The following is a 21,043-nucleotide window of genomic DNA, read 5'->3' as shown; positions in this document are numbered from 1 at the left end:
GGACTGGCCTATCAGGAGGTCCTGCATAGGAGCTGCCTTTTTGGTGAAACCGGGGATGAATCTGCGGTAATAGCCTACCAACCCGAGGAACTGCCGCACTTCCTTTACACTGGAGGGACTTGGCCATTCCTTAATTGCGGTGATCTTATCAGGGTCGGGAGCCACTCCGTCAGCGCTCACCACGTGTCCCAGGTACTGCACCTTTGGTTTTAGGAGGTGACACTTGGAGGGTTTTACCTTTAGGCCGTAGTTTGCCAGAGCTTCGAACACTTCCGCCAGGTGTTTCAGGTGGTCCTCATAAGTCTTGGAATATACGATGACATCGTCCAGGTACAACAGGACCGTCTCGAAGTTTCTGTGGCCCAGACAGCACTCCATTAATCGTTGAAAGGTTCCTGGTGCGTTACAGAGTCCGAACGGCATGCAGGTAAACTCGCTAAGTCCCATCGGGGTGGTGAATGCGGTCTTCTCCCGGTCCGCCTCTGCTACAGGAACCTGCCAGTACCCGCTAGTGAGATCCAAGGTAGAGAAGAAGTTAGCAGATCTTAAAGCAGCCAAAGACTCCTCTATCCTTGGTAAGGGGTACGCATCCTTGTGTGTGATACGGTTGATTTTCCGGTAATCTACACACATCCTCATGGTGTTGTCTTTCTTTTTGACTAAGACTAGTGGAGCTGCCCAGGGGCTACAGCTATCCCTGATCACCTCAGCCTCCTTCATGTCCCTAAGCATCCCCTTGGCGTGTTGGTAGTGTGCAGGGGGTACGGGTCGATACCTCTCTTTTATGGGAAGATGGTCTCCCGTGGGGATGTGGTGTTCTACCCCCTTGACTCGCCCGAAGTCTAACGGGTGTTTACTAAACACTCTCTCGTACTCTTGAACCACCCGATAGACTCCCTGTCTCTGGTGTGAGGGAGTGGAGTCAGTACCCAAATGTAGTTGCTGACACCAGTCCTCCATTGTTTCCTTAGAGCCGTTACTTTCCTCCGGGGAAGATGGAGGCAAGGGTTCTACGGACTGTATGGAATTTTGATTGATGGTATACAATTTTGCTAGCGTGGCATACCGGGGCAGGTACACTTCCCTCTTCCCGATATTTATTATGCGAACGGGCACCCTCCCATGGCGTACATTGACCACCCCCCGTGCTGTCAAAATGGTGGGCCTACTGTCTGAGTAAACTGGTTCTACCATTGCCTGGTAATCTCTACCTCTCAGACCAATAGCTGCCCGGCACCAAATCATCATTTCACTTTTTGGGGGCATGGCAATAGGAAAAGGGTCACACATTCTTACGCTACCAATCTCACCACCGGAGAGTTCTATCTGTTGCCGTCGCATCAGTGCCCGGATCTCTTTCTGGAGCACTCGCTGCTGGCCGGAGCTGGCGTTCTTGGCAACCTGCTGTAAAAGGAAAATCACCTCTGCAAGACAATTTTCAATTACATTAGTTCCTAGAGTTATCTTTGGGTGACTCTCGCGCTTGTCAATGTCTACAATGATCAGTCCCTGTGCCGCCAATTCGACTCTACCGATTTTAATGGTCACCTCTTTAAATCCAATCTGTGGCACGGGCTGACCATTGCTGGCGATGATACTCAAGTCGTCGTCAGGGTAGCGGGTGATATCCGAGTCATTCCAGTACTGCTTGAAGAGCACGTACGGGATAGTGGTAACCTGTGACCCGGTGTCCAGTAGGGCACTCATGGGGATGCCATCCAGTACCACGGGCAAGACTGGACGTCCTCCCACATATTTGTCGCGCCAGTTCGATGGGCCTGATGATCTTTTTCCTGGGGTTTGGCCCTCTACCCCAGGTTGTGCCAGTTTAAAGGACAGTACCTTGCCATATGTCCGGGTTGATTGCAGCGGCGGCAGATGGGTTGTCCGTCCTCGTTGTATCGGTCGCTAGGTCTTCCTCTGGCCGGTGGGGTCCTCCTTGGTCGACGCCACGGGATGTCCTCCGGTCCGGATGCCAGCTGGATCTTCCCTGGAGTGGAAACCTGTAAAGACTGCACAGTTCGGGTTAGCGCGGCAACGCTTTTAGCTAGCTCTTGGACCTGATGGTGCAGGTCTGGAGCCGGGTCATTGTTCAAAGCCTGCGCATCAGCTCCCACAGGCCCTGCCGACAAGGGTGCCGCCTCCTGGTGGTAAGTGGTAGTGGGGCGTCTGTGGGTCACAACGCCACCTGGTGCCGGTTCTCGGAGCACCCGGATGGCTCTGTCCTTGAACTGTGCAAATCCCAGATGAGGGTCCTGTAAGGCCATTGCCCGCAACTGTGTTCGGTGGGCATTGCAATATAAACCCTCTATAAATTGTTCAGTCAACAGCCTGTCCTCGTCTCCCACGCCGTCAGGGTCGGTCTGCTTAATGGCTCTCAGGGCCTCTTGTAGGTTCAGGGCATAGTCCCTTATACTCTCGTGTGCTCGCTGCTTGCACCCGTAGAATCTAAGCTTGATCTCGGCTGAGGTGCGGGTATCAAAGGTGTCCCTCAGCCGGGTTAGTATCCCTGCAACAGTCCTTCCCCCAGGTGGCCAGGACTTTACCTCCCTTTGGGCTGCCCCGGTTAATTGGGCCACCAGGATGCTCACTTTTTGCTCTTCTGTGAGGGGATACACCTGGAAGAGGCTATCCAGCTTTTCTCTAAAGTCATGCAGGGTATGTGACTCCCCTGAGTACTGGGGTAGCCAGGCCGCTCCCGGGATATAGGGCATGGTGAAAGGCATGACTGCAGCAGCGGTGGCGCTGGCGGGGATTGAGGCAGTGAAGCTCTCCTCCGTATCCGACATCTTCCTCCCCCCTAGTGGACCGTGGCCTACCTTGCGATGATCCTCTTCCGTAGGCCGCGGCTCCGCAGTGGATCGTCAGGGTTGAGGACCTTCCGTCGCGCTCCTGTGACGTCGGCGTCTGCTGGGCTCCTTCCAGGACCTTACGCAACGTCCGGACGTGAGGCGGGGCTTCAGTTCTCGCGCGCTTTCGGAGTCCACGCCCCTCTTCTTCCCGCGCGGCGTCTTCAAGATGGCGTCCAACGGCGGGAAAACTCCACGGATGGCGGGAAGAAGGCAGAAGATGGCGCCGGATGGCGGGAAAACTTCGCGGATGGCGGGAAGAAGACAGAAGATGGCGCCGGATGGCGGGAATCTTCACCACTGGTAAGTTTGAACAGTCTTTTTCAGGCACGCAGTACCCGGTGGTTGCGGGCACGAGATCCTGCCGACTACGCCAAAAGTTGACGCACCCATGGGCCTTCGTCGCGCGGCATCGCGCGCACGGGAGCTTACTCGGAGCCGGATCTGTTGAGGGTTGTAGTCTCGTGGCGGTGACCCGGTCCGTGCCCAGGGAGTCAAACTGAGCGGCGATGTATTAGCGGTAGATGTTGGACGACTACGCCACCCGTTGAATGCAGCGAAGGAGCTGCCGCTGCAGGGCAGACCGCTGAGGCCGGTGGTAGGATTGTGCAGCGTGATAGTATCACCCCCAACGGGAGGGGTATGGCCTCAGGGCAGCCGACGTGGATGATGGGGGTAGCAGGAATCACTCAGAGACGATGCGGTGTAATTCAGGGTCTTTACTGGTGATAAAGATAGACCCTCCCGGAGTACTGGCTAGCGATCGGGGTCTGGTCAGTCCTTGAGCAGATGGGATCTCCCCTGGCCAGGCGGAGTTGTAGGCCTCCCAAACTGACTGTACTCTTCTGGCTACCTTGCTAAAGGCGGGTATAAGTAGCCCACGTCCCTGAGTGTACCGTGTGGTGCTCACCCGTATGGCCGGTGACTCGGGGCCTTCTAGTGGCGTCCGCTCCACGACTGCGGTGCTGGTCCCACGCGTGTGACCGTGCCTTCGGGTTTCTTGGCCAGAGGACCTGAAATCCCCTGCCGGGCGGTTTCTGCTGCTGGGTAAAGATTAGTCCCCACAGCCTCGGACTCCGGGTCCGGTGATAGCTTCTCAGTCAGGGCGAGCTCTGCAGCTGCCTGCCCTGACTCCTTATAGCACTGCTCCCACAGAGCTCCTGATGTTCTTTTCCTAGATCTGCTTCTCTTCTCTGTCTCTACTTCTTCTCTACTCACTAACCCTGCCTCAGCCCTAGGTTTATATAGGGGAAGTTCTTCCCCTCCCAGGACTGGGCAGGAGGTGTGGCATGCACAGGATCCCTGACCAAGAGACCTCCCACCTGCTCTCAGACATAACATTGCTGTTACTGTGGAAACCAGACCCCTGGGGTGCCACAGTTACACAGCGCTAAACTCCTGGGCCACAATTGTTACTTTCAGACACTATTAAATAGACCTGTGATGACCTGAAATAAAGATTTGTAAGAAGTAAGGGGCAGACCTAGCACCACACTAAATATAAATTATGTATTTGTGCCAATGTCCCCATGAATGCAAACAAGCATAAGAAAAAGACAAGGGGGATTGGGACAAATCCAGGGCACCAAATACAATTAATAAATAGATATAAAGACACTAATGTACAAAAATATGCAAAATTTTATTAGTCTCAAAGCACACTACATAGGACATTATTAAAAAACATGATAAAAAACATACACAGGACAAAGAAGGAAAAAAAAAAAAAAATTCACCCAAACAAAAGAAAAATAATCAATAGATATGTCAAAGATGTATTACACAACTGTGCAAGATAAATGTACTTCAATAACAATGGTACATAATTCCAAATATCGCTAAAATATATATGGCATGTTATAGATAAATCAATTGGTAAGAGAGCATAGTAGAAAATATCTATGCTCCACTATCAAGCCCACAAATAAATTAAGTATAAAGCAATATAGGAATAAGGAGAGTACCAGAAAATAAAGATGCACAGAGAAAAGGAAAAAGTATAAATAACCTACGCGTTACGCCAAATGCTTATGGCTTAAGCATTGTTATTGAAGTACATTTATCTTGCACAGTTGTGTAATACATCTTTGACATATCTATTGATTATTTTTCTTTTGTTTGGGTGAATTTTTTTTTTTTTTTCCTTCTTTGTCCTGTGTATGTTTTTTATCATGTTTTTTAATAATGTCCTATGTAGTGTGCTTTGAGACTAATAAAATTTTGCATATTTTTGTACATTAGTGTCTTTATATCTATTTATTAATTGTATTTGGTGCCCTGGATTTGTCCCAATCCCCCTTGTCTTTTTCTGAAATAAAGATTTTGCAACAGATTAACATATAATAGGGTGATGAGAAGGATCTTGTTTTGTAGTTATTAGCCTCATATGCTGAATTAAATTTGCAGACATGGGGTATTATGCCTTTTGCGGAAAACCTGTTTAAAGAATGTAGCCATTCCCAGAAGAAATAACTAAATGATTTTACCAGAAAGTACAGTCATCAAGTGTTTTCTTTATTTGAGAAATGTTGCCTCTGCCAGACAGACAAGTAGAAGGCCAGACTAAGCAGACTTAAAAAAATGTAATGCATCCTTCAAGCAGATTTACAGCCAACGAGGTGGGCATCACAGAAGTAAATGTGCCATACAAGAAACTTCTGCATAGCATCAGCTGAAATTGTTGTTGCTCAATCCCAACATGTCAACTGTTCTGTGACATCTTGGTTTAGTTTCAATTCTTATAGCCAAAATCATAATCCACTTTTCAATGTGTTTAGAAATCTAAGTGGCCTCCTTTATCCAACAGATGGGTAGGAACATTTTCCAGTATTTGTAATCTAGTAGGAAATTTTGTCACCTTCGCTCAATCATGAAGGTAACTTCAAGCTTAGGAACTAATAATAATTGTAGTAGATGACAATATCAGGGGTTTGTAGTATGTGCAAGATTTCAGGACTTCCACCTTGACTTCCCCAAGAGCCTCCGTAGTTTAATGGTAGACCTTCTGTAATAGACTGCTTTATTAAGCTGTTTGTCAGCTTTCAAATTTGTATTGAAGCTCAGAAAAGGGGAGCCATATCTTCAGTTAAGTGCAAGGCTGTCTGCTTACTTTGATAGAAATTTCGGAACTGACAAACAAAGCGTTATTCCATAATCCTTTTATTTGCTTTTATAAAAGGGGTTGTCCCACAAGCAAAGTTAATTTTAATCAATAGAACTTGGAATAATAATAATTTCCACAATTGGATGTGTTTAAATAAAATGTCCCTGTGCTGAGATAATCTTATAAATGTGCCCCTGCTGTGTACTGTGTAATGGCTGTGTCTGACCATACAGGAACATGGTCTGATCATATCACATCTCCTGGACAGGGGAGGATGCAAAAGAGTATACAGACATTACAGCAGGGGATCACAGCTGATTCTTTCTTTCAGGTAAAACATTTTTAAAAAACAGGTAGGGAAATGTTTTATCTCACAGAAAGAATCACTTGTGATCCTGTGCTGTAATGTCTGTATACTCTTTTGCTTCCTCCCCTGCCCAGGAGCTGTGGTATGATCAGACCATGTCCCTGTACGGTCAGACACAGCAATTGCACAATATATAGCAGGGGCACATTTATAAGATTATCTCAGCAGAGGAACTCTTTTTAAACACATCCAATTGTGGAAATTATTATTATTATTCTAAGATGTATTGATAAACAACAACTTTAAAATTAACTTTGTTCATGGGAAAACCCCTTTAAACACATTCTAATCGGATTATTCTTTCTTTTTTAGCATTATTTTTAGAATTAGGAATATAAAAGCAAGTGAATAATTAATTATTAGTGATGAGCAAGCGTGTTCGCCACTGCTTGGTACTCGCCCAAGCATCTCCCTGCTCGAGATGCTCGGCGAGTATTTCTGGGATGCTCGGGCGGGTGCTCGGGTCCCCACCCCGCATGTTTGGTGCTCTTTAGACAGCGAATTAACATGCAGGGATTGTCTGCCACTCACTGTAATGCCGTAGCCATGTTGGTTGTGGCATTACAGTGATTGGCTGGCCACACAGCGTCATCAGGTCTATATAAGACCTGGTGACCCTATGCTCGTCACAGTCTACCCTGAAACAGGCAGAGTAGGGAGAGCTGCAGCTGAGTGAGGGAGAGAATTGGCGTTTTATTAATTAGGTATAGGTATTCCACAGCAAGATATATATATATCCATCTGAACTAACAGTCCTTCTGAGGACTAATCCAGCTGCGTATATTACTGGTGATAGCGGGAGTTAGAAAGGCAGGGTTTGTGGACAGTGTATACAGCACAATAGGGTCCATTGCACGTTCTGTCTGCTGCTGCTGTTACAGATATCCATAGCCCTACATATCAGGGCTGTTTTTTTTGCTCTTAATCCTGATTATTTGCTTAAAAAGCAATACAGTGCACTATTTTACTGCTCTATTTGCTTGTTAGCAGAATACAGCTAGATGTTTTTGATTTTTCCATCATCAGACATGATCCCGTATTACTGCGTTAATAATACAGACATTTTGTGGAGTGTGCCAAATATTACACTCCATTTAAAGTCAACCAGCTGTGTTTTGTTGAACCTATTCACACTTGGTCGCTGACCAATACCATATCTAAAAGGTCACATCTTAAAACCGTGGTCATCAGATGTGATCCCATATTACTGCCGCAATAATTGTGACATTTTTTGGAGAGTGTCAAATATTACCCTCCATATAACGTCAGCCAGATGTGTTTAGTTGAACCTATTCACACTTGGTCGCTGGCCAATACCACATCTATAAGGCCACTTCCTAAAACTGTGGTCATCAGACATGATCCCATATTACTGCGGTAATAATTGTGACATTTTTTGGAGCGTGCCAAATATTACCCTCCATTTAAAGTCAGCCAGCTGTGTTTTGTTGAACCTATTCATACTTGGTTGTTGACCAATACCACATCTATAAGGCCACTTCCTAAAACCGTGGTCATTAGACGTGATTCCATATTACTGCGGTAATAATTATGAAATTTTTTGGAGCGGGCCAAATATTACACTCCATTTAAAATGGGCAAGGCGCATGGCAAGGGACAGGGAAGTGGACGTGATGGTGATGATTCACGCAGAGTCTGAGGCCATGGGCAAGATGAAACTGTGCCTGCTGAGGGAGCACAACAAACACCCACATCATGTCGAACTACCTTCCTGTCCCAATTACTAGGGGGCCGCGGAACACCTTTCTTGAAGCCAGAGCAGTGTGAAAAGGTTGTTGGTTGGATAGCAGATAATGCTTCCAGTCAGTTTGCCACTACCACCACCCTGTCTTCCACACGGTCAAGTCTCAGTAGCCATGAGTCTGGACCACATATTCCTCATCCTGATCCTCCTTCCTCCCAGCATGCCAAGTGCACGGAGACAACTAATCCCACACTTGGACACTCCGAAAAGCTGTTCACTTTTCCATTTATAGATTCGGGCCTCTCACTCAGCCCGCTTCAAGTGGGGCAAGAGGAGATCGCATGTAGCGATGCCCAAATATTTGACCAGCCATGGTCACACGAAGGCAACAGTGGGAAACTGTTGCAAGAGGTGGATGATGATGAGACACAATTGCCACCAAGTCAGGAGTAGACCCAGGGTGCGTACGTGGAAGACATGGAGGTGGACGATGAAGTCACTGAACCAACCTAGCAAGGTGACATGCATAGTGAGGACAGCAGCACAGAGGGGGAGGGAGACGTAGCACCACAACAGGCAGGAACAAGCAGTGGGGTGGCCACAGACATACGGCGGGCAACTGTTTGCCGGAACACCAACACGATGGAAGTTGCCTGTCCAACTGTTAAGTCTTCCAGAGTCTGGTGCTTTTTTAAAGACTGTCCAGATAACCCCAAAAAGGCCATTTGCATAACTGATAGGTGCATCCTCCTGTCAACTGAAAATACTGGCAGGCTGACCCTTATAAAAATGAACAAGGGCTGGATGGAGCCAGACTTCTCAACACCACTGGATGATAGCAGCGGAACATAAAGTCAAATCCAGTGGCTTGCACCTCTTCACATCCAGATATGGGTATACACTTCCTGATTTTGTCTATTTTCTGTTTTCCTCCTCCTTCTCCTTCTCCTCATCCTCCGCCACCATATTACCAGAGTGACCGTGATGCCACACCCACATAATTTTTTTAAGAGTGTTTATGATGACCGCAGGAAATTTTTTTAGAGGCCTACCTCTAACATTCTGTATGTTACACAGTATGTTCATGTATACCCCCCAGGGGTAAATGTTTTTCAGCCCATGCATTTAGTGCATGGGCATTACCAGTATAGGAGACCCACTCCTTAACAATGGTAACATTTTTTTTAACGAGGACCTCCTCTATGTCTCTTCAAAAGGATATGGGAGTGCGTCCAATTTTTGGGCAGGCCTTGCAGTCACTGCATACGCAATAACAGTATAGGACACCAGCTCCTTAATATTGGGAACATTTTTTACTGAGGCCCTCCTCTGTCTCTTCAAAGGGGTTTTTCCAAATTTTGGGCAGGCTTTGCAGTCACTGCTTACGCAATAACAGTATAGGAGACCTGCTCCTTAATAATGGAAACATTTGTTTTTACTGAGGCCCTCCTCTATGTCTCTTCAAAGGTGTATTGTGGTTTTTCCAAATTTTGGGCAGGCCTTGCAGTCACTTCATACAAAATAACAGTACAGGAGACCCACTCCTTAACAATGGGAACATTTTTTTACTGAGGCCTTCCTCTGTGTCTCTTCAAAGGTGTATTGGGTTTTTTCCAAATTTTGGGCAGGCCTTGCAGTCACTGCATATGCAATAACAGTATAGGAGACCCGCTCCTTAATAATGGGATTTTTTTTTTACTGAGGCTCTCCTCTATGTCTCTTCAAAGGGGTTTTGGGGTTTTTCCAAATTTTAGGCAGGCCTTGCAGTCACTGCATACGCAATAACAGTACAGGAGACCCGCTCCTTAATAATGGGAACCTTTTTTTTACTGAGGCCATCCTCTATGTTTCTTCAAAGGTGTATTGGGGTTTTTCTAAATTTTTGGCAGCTCTTGCAGTCACTGCATATGCAATAACAGCATAGCAGACCCGCTCCTTTATAATGGGAACATTTTTTTAAACTGAGGCCTTCCTCTATGTCTCTTCAAAGGTGTATTGTTTTTTTTTCCAAATTTTGGTCAGCCCTTGCAGTCACTGCATATGCAATAACAGTATAGGTTACCCGCTCCTTAATAATGGGACCATTTTTTACTGAGGCCCTCCTCTGTCTCTTCAAAGGTGTATTGTTTTTTTTTCCAAATTTTGGGCAGGCCTTGCAGTCACTACATACGCAATAACAGCATAGGAGACCCGCTCCTTAGTCATGGGATTTTTTTTTTACTAAGGCCCTCCTCTGTCTCTTCAAAGGTGTGTTGGGGTTTTTTCAATTTTGGGCAGGCCTTGCAGTCACTGCATACGCAATAACAGTATAGGAGACCCACTCCTTTTTAATAGGAACATTTTTTAAACTGAGGCCCTCCTCTGTCTCTTCAAAGGTGTATTGTTTTTTTTTCAAATTTTGGGCAGGCCTTGCAGTCACTACATGCGCAATAACAGCATAGGAGACCCGCTCCTTAATCATGGGATTTTTTTTTTACTAAGGCCCTCCTCTGTCTCTTCAAAGGTGTGTTGGGGTTTTTTAAATTTTGGGCAGGCCTTTCAGTCACTGCATACGCAATAACAGTATAGGAGACCCACTCCTTTTTAATAGGAACATTTTTTAAACTGAGGCCCTCCTCTATGTCTCTTCAAAGGTGTAGTGGGGTTTTTCCAAATTTTGGGCAGACCTTGTAGTCACTGCATACGCAATAACAGTATAGGAGACCCGCTCCTTAATAATGGGAACAATAAAGCATAGCCGGCTGATGGCCCTCTAACAATAGTGAGGGCCGACAGCTGGCCCTTTAACAATAGTAAGGGTTGCCTGATGGTCCTATAAAAATAGTCTTTGTGACTTTCAGAGTCCCTCCTTCATAAATGAAACAGGATGTGTCTGATCATGTCTCACACACCACAAGGGCAAATAAGGTAGTAAAATGTTAAAATTACATTTACTGGTGACTGTATTTTTCACCGTTGATGTCAATGCAAAAGTGCAAAAACGCATCAACGTGTGAACATAGCCCAAGGTGTGGAGGAGCATTTTTTTTGTGTGTGTTATTTTTAGCCTTATATACAAGTCATTACCCTGGAAAGAATGTCCCTTGACATTTTTTCCATGAACATCCATTTTGGCTTCGTTTTTGTTTTTTCCAGGAAAATCCATTTTGGCTTCGTATGTTTTATTGTGAGCCCATAAAAGTGGCTTAATACTCTGACATCATTGTTCACAGCAGTGACCTGGGAGTCAGAGATGCTTCCAAGGGTCTTCCCCATGCTGTTCCCATGTAATTTCAGCTCTGTTCTCATCGATTTGCGCAATTTTTAGGCACCCTGCAGACCTCCAGGGGTGGGGGGGGGGCGCTAGAAAAATGCGAGTTTCCCATTGACTTACATTGGGCTCGTTGCTCGGGTCGAGCACACGAGCATTACGATTTGCTTGACCCGAGCAATGAGCACCAGAGCATTTTAGTGCTCGCTCATCACTATTAGTTATGTTTGAAAAATTAATCAATATATGGGATTCATCATCTATCTATATAATTGTCTTATCCCGTCTGTCTGTCTGTCTGTCCTGGAAATCCCGGGTCGCTGATTGGTCCGGCCGCGGCCAATCAGCGACGCGGCATTTCAGAAAAACATGGCGGCCGTTAGCGGCTCATGTGCGGCACGGAGGTCAGCGGCGATGCAGCCGGGAGATGCAGCCGGCTGCTCGCAGCATAAGTCCCCCGACCACAGGCGCCGCTAACCTACATGCGGCTATCGTCGGGAGATCAGCGGCTACGGCAGCTTATCTCCCGAGGACAAGTGTGACGCCCCTCCCCTCCCCTTCTTTCCCCTCCTCTCCCCTCCTCTCCTCTCCTCTCCCCTCCATCAGGACCCCGGCACCCAGCGTCATACTTACCCCTCCCCTCCTCTCCCCTCCCCTCCCATCCCCTCCTCTCCTCCCATCCCCTCCTCTCCCCTCCCCTCCTCTCCCCTCCCCTCTCCTCTCCTCCCGTCCCTCCCCCCCCGCTCGATCAGGACCCCGGCACCCGGCGTCATACTTACCCCTCCCCGTGCCTCCGCAGCAGCTCCTGTGTCTTCCGCTGATGCTCTGTGACGTCTCAGGTCAGAGGGCGCGGTGACGTCTTTACACCGCGCTCTCTCCTGACCGGTCACAGCGCACAGCGTGAAGATGCCGGCTGCGCTCGAGTCCAGAGAAGCAGTGAGGTGAGTATTGGATTTTTTTTTTTTTTGTATGGGGCCATAGCGGACCTGCATGGGGCACTATGGGGGGATGGGACATCCGGCATGGGGTATTATATAGGGGGGATGTGACAGCCTGCATGGGGCATTATATGGGGGGAGAGGTGACATCCTGCATGGGCCATTATATGGGGGGAGAGGTGACATCCTACATGGGGCATTATATGGGGGAGAGATGACATCCTGCATGCTGTATTATATGGGGGAGGGGTGACATCCTGCATGGGGTATTATATAGGGGGGATGTGACAGCCTGCATGGGGCATTATATGGGGGAAGAGGTGACATCCTGCATGGGCCATTATATTGGGGGGGAGAGGTGACATCCTACATGGGGCATTATATGGGGGAGAGGTGACATCCTGCATGGGGTATTATATAGGGGGGATGTGACAGCCTGCATGGGGCATTATATGGGGGGGAGAGGTGACATCCTGCATGGGCCATTATATGGGGGGAGAGGTGACATCCTACATGGGGCATTATATGGGGGAACAAGTGACATCCTGCATGGGGTATTATATAGGGGGGATGTGACTTCCTGCATGGGGCATTATAAAGGAGGGTCGGGAGACATATGCTAGAATACCCGATGCGTTAGAATCGGGCCACCATCTAGTACTATATAAATGACGATTAATTATACTCATGCCAAATGCAGTGTAATGTTAAAATGGAATTGCGGTATTCTACAATAAATTAATAAATATATAACGGATAATCCAAAATAATCTCTTTATATTCATTCATAAATGCCAACTAAAGTAAATAATTACCCGTATAGTTTTCAACAGAGAATTTACAAGAACAGTACTAGAAGTTTTAGGCTGGGTTTCTTGACAGCATGTACGGATAAGTGATTTGTATACTGTATTTTTATATGTATAAGTATTGAAATAGCGGTCACTATATTATTTCCTTTTGCAGAAATTACATTTAGCTTCCACCTGAAAAAAATATATATAAACCTGTCAGAGAAAAATTAAAATCCATAAGACATCTCCAGAAGGGAGAAGAGCTGACACTTCAACCTCCTTTGAAGTAGGACTACACATTGAAATGTGTAACTAATTATAGCTAGGGAGAGAGAAACTAACTAAAACAGGGGAAATAGAGAGAGATATGACTATTCAACCTCCTCTGAAGCAGAGACTCCCTTCAGGGACCAGGTAATTAAACAGGAAGCTCTACTTTGATAACCAGATACCAAAATGGGGATTCATTTAAAGAGGTATAAGCTTCCTTTCTTCAAAGAAGCTTCTTAGACTTTTTGTCTCCGATGACCAGACATGAATCTTGGGACCTGCTAAGTATGCATAATAAAGCCGAATTATAGAAGTGGAAGTGGATCAGGGATTTACAAATTAGGACAATAAAGAAAGGGCAATTAGTCCAAACTTAGATAAGGTGCTAAAGTGTGTGTGTGTGTGTGTGTATATGTATATATATATATATATATATATATATATATATATATATATATATATATATATATACAGTACAGACCAAAAGCTTGGACACACCTCATTTAAAGATTTTTCTGTATTTTCATGACTATGAAAATTGTACATTCACACTGAAAGCATCAAAACTATGAATTAACACATGTGGAATTATATACTTAACAAAAAAGTGTGAAACAACTGAAAATATGTCTTATATTCTAGGTTCTTCAAAGTAGCCACCTTTTGCTTTGATGACTGCTTTGCGCACTCTTGGCATTCTCTTGATGAGCTTCAAGAGGTAGTCACCGGAAATGGTTTTCACTTCACAGGTGTGCCCTGTCAGGTTTAATAAGTGGGATTTCTTGCCTTATAAATGGGGTTGGGACCATCAGTAGGGTTGTGCAGAAGTCTGGTGGATACACAGCTGATAGTCCTACTGAATAGACTGTTAGAATTTGTATTATGACTAGAAAAAAGCAGCTAAGTAAAGAAAAACGAGTGGCCATCATTACTTTAAGAAATGAAGGCCAGTCAGTCCGAAAAATTGGGAAAACTTTGAAAGTGTCCCCAAGTGCAGTTGCAAAAACCATCAAGCACTGCAAAGAAACTGGCTCACATGAGGACCGCCCCAGGAAAGGAAGACCAAGAGTCACCTCTGCTTCTGAGGATAAATTTATCAGAGTCACCAGCCTCAGAAATCGCAGGTTAACAGCAGCTCAGATTAGAGACCAGGTCAATGCCACACAGAGTTCTAGCAGCAGACACATCTCTTCAACAACTGTTAAGAGGAGACTTTGTGCAGCAGGCCTTCATGGTAAAATAGCTGCTAGGAAACCACTGCTAAGGACAGGCGACAAGCAGAAGAGACTTGTTTGGGCTAAAGAACACAAGGAATGGACATTAGACCAGTGGAAATCTGTGCTTTGGTCTGATGAGTCCAAATTTGAGATCTTTGGTTCCAACCACCGTGTCTTTGTGCGACGCAGAAAAGGTGAACGGATGGACTCTACATGCCTGGTTCCCACCGTTAAGCATGGAAGAGGAGGTGTGATGGTGTGGGGGTGCCTTGCTGGTGACACTGTTGGGGATTTGTTCAAAATTGAAGGCATATTGAACCAGCATGGCTACCACAGCATCTTGCAGCGGCATGCTATTCCATCCGGTTTGCTTTTAGTTGGACCATCATTTATTTTTCAACAGGACAATGATGCCAAACACACCTCCAGGCTGTATAAGGGCTATTTGACCAAGAAGGAGAGTGATGGGGTGCTACGCCAGATGACCTGGCCTCCACAGTCACCAGACCTGAACCCAATCAAGATGGTTTGGGGTGAGCTGGACCGCAGAGTGAAGGCAAAAGGGCCAACAAGTGCTAAGCATCTCTGGGAACTCCTTCAAGATTGTTGGAAGACCATTCCCGGAGACTACCTCTTGAAGCTCATCAAGAGAATGCCAAGAGTGTGCAAAGCAGTCATCAAAGCAAAAGGTGTCTACTTTGAAGAACCTAGAATATAAGACATATTTTCAGTTGTTTCACACTTTTTTGTTAAGTATATAATTCCACATGTGTTAATTCATAGTTTTGATGCCTTCAGTGTGAATGTACAATTTTCATAGTCATGAAAATACAGAAAAATCTTTAAATGAGAAGGTGTGTCCAAACTTTTGGTCTGTACTGTATATAAGTCCGAAACGCTACTTTTCGACTTCTGCTTTCTTTTACCATGTGACTCCCTCACTTGAGCTAAACCTCCCAGAAGCCTGTAAACTCTAGACCTTACAGTATAAGTATGTATGCGGTGAGATGGACCATTAGCGGCTGCAGCAGGCATGTAAAATGATTTGGCTGTACTCCTATATATGCCAAAGAAGATATGGTTTTGAAGTTGGACATTAACATTTAAATGCAGTGCTTGCTGACATCTGATCTGTTGAATTGTACTAGCACAGGTCAGATCACAACCCTGGCATTAAATAACCTCTGATTGGTAAATATGTAGAGATTTACACAGGCAACCCACGCTGGACAATGTGCACTGAACGTTCTGTAATAGATTGCTCAGAGCACATAAGTTGCCATTGTTGTTACAGGACGAGGTGCTGCCGAGAATAATAATGTGCTGCCGAGAACAATGGTCTTTTGTGCAACACAAAAGATCATTCCACCTAAATGAGCATTTTGCTCATTCATCTGGTCTGGTCGAGCATCTCTAATCTTGTAAGAATAGTGGGACTATGATAAGGTAAGGAAAAGTAGAGATGATCCTTGATAATGTGTATGTTCATGTATGTGGAGTAAAATGATGCCTCACTCCTTGATTTTACTTAAAATGTTATTTTTCCGAGTGTCTCTTATCTTCAATATGTTTGTATTAATGTGATGTTACCATGCCTTAGCCAGCAACACAACGTTATTATTTATTTTTTCTTTTCTTTAGCAATGGAAGCAGCCGACAAAAGGATCAAGGCCGACTGATTCCAGCTCTGTAGCAGTGAAAATTTCTCCTCATCCACACACAGAAGTCATTTTATCCACTGTATAGCACAGTCAGGCCTCTGCCATCATCACAGTGCAGAGGAGATCTGTGCCATGACATAAGGTGACGGACCTGACATTCTGCAATTAAGAACTGAAACATCGATTGTGGCCACACGTTCGCTTTTTCATTATATACCATATATTCAAAGATGGATTTATGAAGATATTGGGACATCCGGAATTTTGCAACCTTATGTTGTAGCAGAATAGACATTATGATAACTATAGTTTATTTTTAAGGTCCAAATACCTTCTGCTACTAGATCCTTGTAATTTGTGTGGCACCTACAATTGTGATCATCAGGTGCTATGCCTTTTCTACTCTAAATGATTAGCTGTTTGGGAAACTGAAGTCTTCTGTATATGCTGATCAATGTACTAAATACTGTAATCATTAGATGTGTGAAAATATTTCAATTTTTTCACTGCCCTGTGTCATAACAAAGAGAGACTCAGGAATTGGTTATAAAATATTGGTTATACATATAATATTTGCATTCTAGGTCATTAATAGGTGTACATCATGTAGGGTATACAGTCAAAACACTCCCAATAATAACGTAACTAAGGTGGGGTTCAGACGGCCATATTTAAACTCTGTCTAGTTACATTTGTAGCTCCATTTGCTCATTCACATAGCGGACAAGTGGAGGTGCTGACCGTTATTTACATGCATTAGTCTGGACCGCAGATTGGACCAGAATAGTGTATGCTGCAATTTTTTCCATGCAAACCATTGGTCCGTGTGGAAAATTGACCATGTGCACTGACACACTGGCTGTAATGGATTCATGTGCTCTCCGTGTGTGGCCATGTACGCGTAACCTTTGGTAATGATTGGAATAAGCATTTTATTTAAGGATGAAGTGTTGGCTCACCAGACAGGTTTGCTTTTAATAAATATCTGATTTTCCAACAAATAACAATTATAAATCCTTCTTTCCTATATATTGCGTTTCCAATGTCCTTTTTAATGAAGTGGGAAACGCAACACATTGGCCATAACATTAAAACCACCTGCCTCTGACCCATCATAACTTGGACAACACAAGACCTCTGACGGTGTCCAGTGCTATCTAATACCAAAACATTAGCAGCAGATCTTGTAAGTTGTGATGTTGAGCCTTAATGGATCTTTCTGCTCATCCCACGGATACTCAGATTTAGATCCATGGAATTTGGAGTCCAAATCAACACCAAATCAACTTTTTGTCATGTCCATCAATTCATTCCTGTCACTCCATGTGTGGGAAAGACTTAGTGCAACACAAAGGGAAACAGAGCCCAGACTCTAGGGAAAGGGAGAAGGGGAGATCTCCTAGTCTGGTCTAGTGTCACCCTGTCTCAACTACTGTCCCTATATTGGCTCTTCAACAATCGCCACACGCGTGCCTCGCCCTGACTTTCCCTGGCGTATGGCTAAGGCTAGGGACGGGAGAAGATGAGCACTAGTCGATCTCCACTAAACTCCATAGACAACAAGGGTAGACAAACAGGGAGGGATTGCTTAGCTTTAGTTGACTCCAGAAAAATGCGCACACGGCCTCAAGCTCTAGAGAGGACGAAGTACTGCTTTTGCTAAAGCCTCACAAGTAGTAATGAATATCGCTGGCACCTCCCTCTCAGACACAGCAGGTATTTATACACTCAGGCCAGGGAGCTAATTAGCCAGAGGGAGGTAGCTGTTGGGTCATAGAGTCAGCCAGCCTCTAAGAAGATGTCTGTAATGCCAAACGTAGAGATCTCCTGCAACCAACTGCTGGGCGACTGTCACCTCTGACACACCTGTGACAGTACCCCCCCTCTACAAGTGGCCTTCGGAAACTCAGGACCTGGTTTCTCATGAAAAGAGGTGTGAAATGAGCGAACTAATCTGGGAGCGTTCACTTCTGATGCTGAAACCCACATCCTCTCCTCTGGACCATAGCCTTTCCAGTGCACCAAGTATTGTAGAGAACAATGTTGGAGACGAGAATCTAAAATCCTCAAAATCTGGAACTCTAGATTACCATCAACCATTACTGGGGGCAGTGGTGGAGGCGAGGGCTCAAGAGGTTCCACATATATTTTAAGTAAGGACCTATGGAACACGTTGTGGACTTTAAGGGCCTGAGGAAGTTGCTGCTGGGTTAATGACGGCGGTTATTTTATAGGGACCAATAAACTTAGGTCCCAGCTTCCAAAAAGGAACTTTCAATCTTATATTCCTGGTAGACAACCAAACAAAGTCAATTACATTCAGGTCTGGACCTGGCAAGCGTTTTCTGTCAGCCATATGTTTATACCTGTCTCCCATGATCTTTAAATTACTCAGCACACCCTGCCATACCGAGGAGAGCGACGAAGCAAACTATTCCTCCTCAGGAACTCTTGAAGCTCATCCCTCACTGAAGGTGCCAAACTGCCAAACTGTGGGTGATAACCGTATGCACTGAAGAACGGTGACCTGCCAGTGGATTCTTGACAATGATTATTAATGGCAAATTCTGCCAGCGGTAGGTAACATGCCTAATCCTCCTGATTTTTAGAAACGAAACACCTGAGGTAGAACTCCAAATTCTGATTGACACGCTCGGTCTGTCCATTCGACTGAGAGTGGAAGGCAGAGGAAAAGGACATCTGCACTAGAGATGAGCGTTGTTCGACTCGAACTGTTCGCCAATCTCAAATTCGAGCTGTTTTGGGCGGTGTTCGAGCAGTTCGGCGAACACGAACAATTTGAAAAAAATTCGGCTGTTCGAGGTTATGTTCGATAACTGTTCGTGCAACAAAATCATAACTGGATTTTTTCTCAGTAATGCTGAAAATTAATGTTAATAAGCAGTTTGAGTGTACAGCAGGGCGGGGGGAGGGGCAGGGGATGGATCTCTGCAGGAATAATGAAGATCTCCATTTTTTTTTCTCTTTCCCGCATTTACAGTGGGGAGGTGCAATCTGTCAGCCTATCAGCAGCGCACACACGGAGCGAAGTGCTTTTTTTCACACAAGCAAGAGCATGTGTCATTGGCAGTGTATGTCACATGTCCTTGCCCTATAAGACCCAGCCATTTTCCACGTAGCCACCATTTTCTCACTGATGCAGCTGCGTGTTAGACGGCACCGCTGTTGCTGTGTGCGCTATACTTTGAGTGTTCATTTCAAGCAAATTTTCGCACAAATCTACAGATAGCTTGGGAGTAGGGAAGAGTTGTGATTGCAGTCCTTTTAAGGACTAGGTTACAGCATTTCCTACGACTTTTATCAGGCCGGTCTGTGCTCTTAAATAGATAGATTGGGAGTAAAGACTAATTGTGATTGCAGTCCTTTTCAGGACTAAATTACATCAGTTCCTATCAGTTTTTGCCAGGCAGGTCTGTGCCAGTGCTGTGCAAGTTTTTTTCACAGCATTTGGCTGAATCTAGCAAAGCTAATCCTTTTTGGCCTATTGCAGAGTGTGTTAGTCAGTGGAGTAGCCTATCTGTGTTGTAAGCTACACCACCTGTGTATAGAATACCAATTTTTTTACTGCACCTAGTGAAGTAAAACCTTTTGGGCATAGCATCATTCTATTAGTCCATCTATACTGACCTCCATAAGGTTGCAAATTGAATATAATTTTTTTCTGCATCTAGCTCTGAAAAAATATTTGGGCTTCTAGCAGTGTGTGGGACTTGTTCTATTAGTCCATCTATACTGACCTCCATCAGGTTGCAAATTAAAAATAATTTTTATCTGCATCTAGCTCTGAAAAAAATATTTGGCCTTCTAGCAGTGTGTAGGACTTGGTCTATTAGTTCATCTATACTGACCTCCATCAGGTTGCAAATTAAAAATAATTTTTATCTGCATCTAGCTCTGAAAAAATATTTGGGCTTCTAGCAGTGTGTGGGACTTGTTCTATTAGTCCATCTATACTGACCTCCATCAGGTTGCAAATTAAATATAATTTTTTTCTGCATCTAGCTCTGAAAAAATATTTGGCCTTCTAGCAGTGTGTGGGACTTGTTCTATTAGTCCATCTATACTGACCTCCATCAGGTTGCAAATTGAATATAATTTTTTTCTGCATCTAGCTCTGAAAAAATATTTGGGCTTCTAGCAGTGTGTGGGACTTGTTCTATTAGTCCATCTATACTGACCTCCACCAGGTTGCAAATTAAAAATAATTTTTATCTGCATCTATCTCTGAAAAAATATTTGGGCTTCTAGCAGTGTGTGGGACTTGTTCTATTAGTCCATCTATACTGACCTCCATCAGGTTGCAAATTGAATATAATTTTTTTCTGCATCTAGCTCTGAAAAAATATTTGGGCTTCTAGCAGTGTGTGGGACTTGTTCTATTAGTACATCTATACTGACCTCCATCAGGTTGCAAATTGAATATAATTTTTTTCTGCATCTAGCTCTGAAAAAATATTTGGGCTTCTAGAAGTGTGTGGGACTTGTTCTATTAGTCCATCTATACTGACCTCCATCAGGTTGCAAATTGAATATAATTTTTTTCAGCATCTAGGTCTGAAAAAATATTTGGGCTTCTAGCAGTGTGTGGGACTTGGTCTATTAGTCCATCTATACTGACCTCCATCAGGTTGCAAATTGAATATAATTTTTTTCTGCATCTAGGTCTGAAAAAATATTTGGGCTTCTAGCAGTGTGTGGGACTTGTTCTATTAGTCCATCTATACTGACCTCCATCAGGTTGCAAATTGAATATAATTTTTTTCTGCATCTAGCTCTGAAAAAATATTTGGGCTTCTAGCAGTGTGTGGGACTTGTTCTATTAGTCCATCTATACTGACCTCCATCAGGTTGCGAATTGAATATAATTT

General features: G+C 44.8%; 1 protein-coding gene across 2 annotated transcripts in view; it reads left to right on the top strand.

The window, feature by feature from the left end:
* AIG1 (androgen induced 1) overlaps positions 1-17,168 on the top strand; it is a 431,317-nt gene extending 414,149 nt beyond the window's left edge. For both annotated transcript variants that reach the window (XM_073673244.1, XM_073673243.1), the window contains one exon: positions 16,135-17,168. In XM_073673244.1, coding sequence (XP_073529345.1) covers positions 16,135-16,172 — 38 coding nt within the window. In that variant the 3' untranslated portion in view covers positions 16,173-17,168. The remainder of the gene's footprint in view (positions 1-16,134) is intronic.
* The last annotated feature ends 3,875 nt before the right edge of the window (positions 17,169-21,043 follow it).

The sequence above is a fragment of the Phyllobates terribilis genome, unplaced genomic scaffold, assembly GCF_046119375.1.
Source record: "Phyllobates terribilis strain yellow unplaced genomic scaffold, ASM4611937v1 Scaffold_3__8_contigs__length_932513732, whole genome shotgun sequence".
Lineage (NCBI taxonomy): Eukaryota > Metazoa > Chordata > Amphibia > Anura > Dendrobatidae > Phyllobates > Phyllobates terribilis.
Note: the sequence above shows the minus strand (reverse complement) of the source record. Positions and strands in the feature narration are given on the sequence as shown.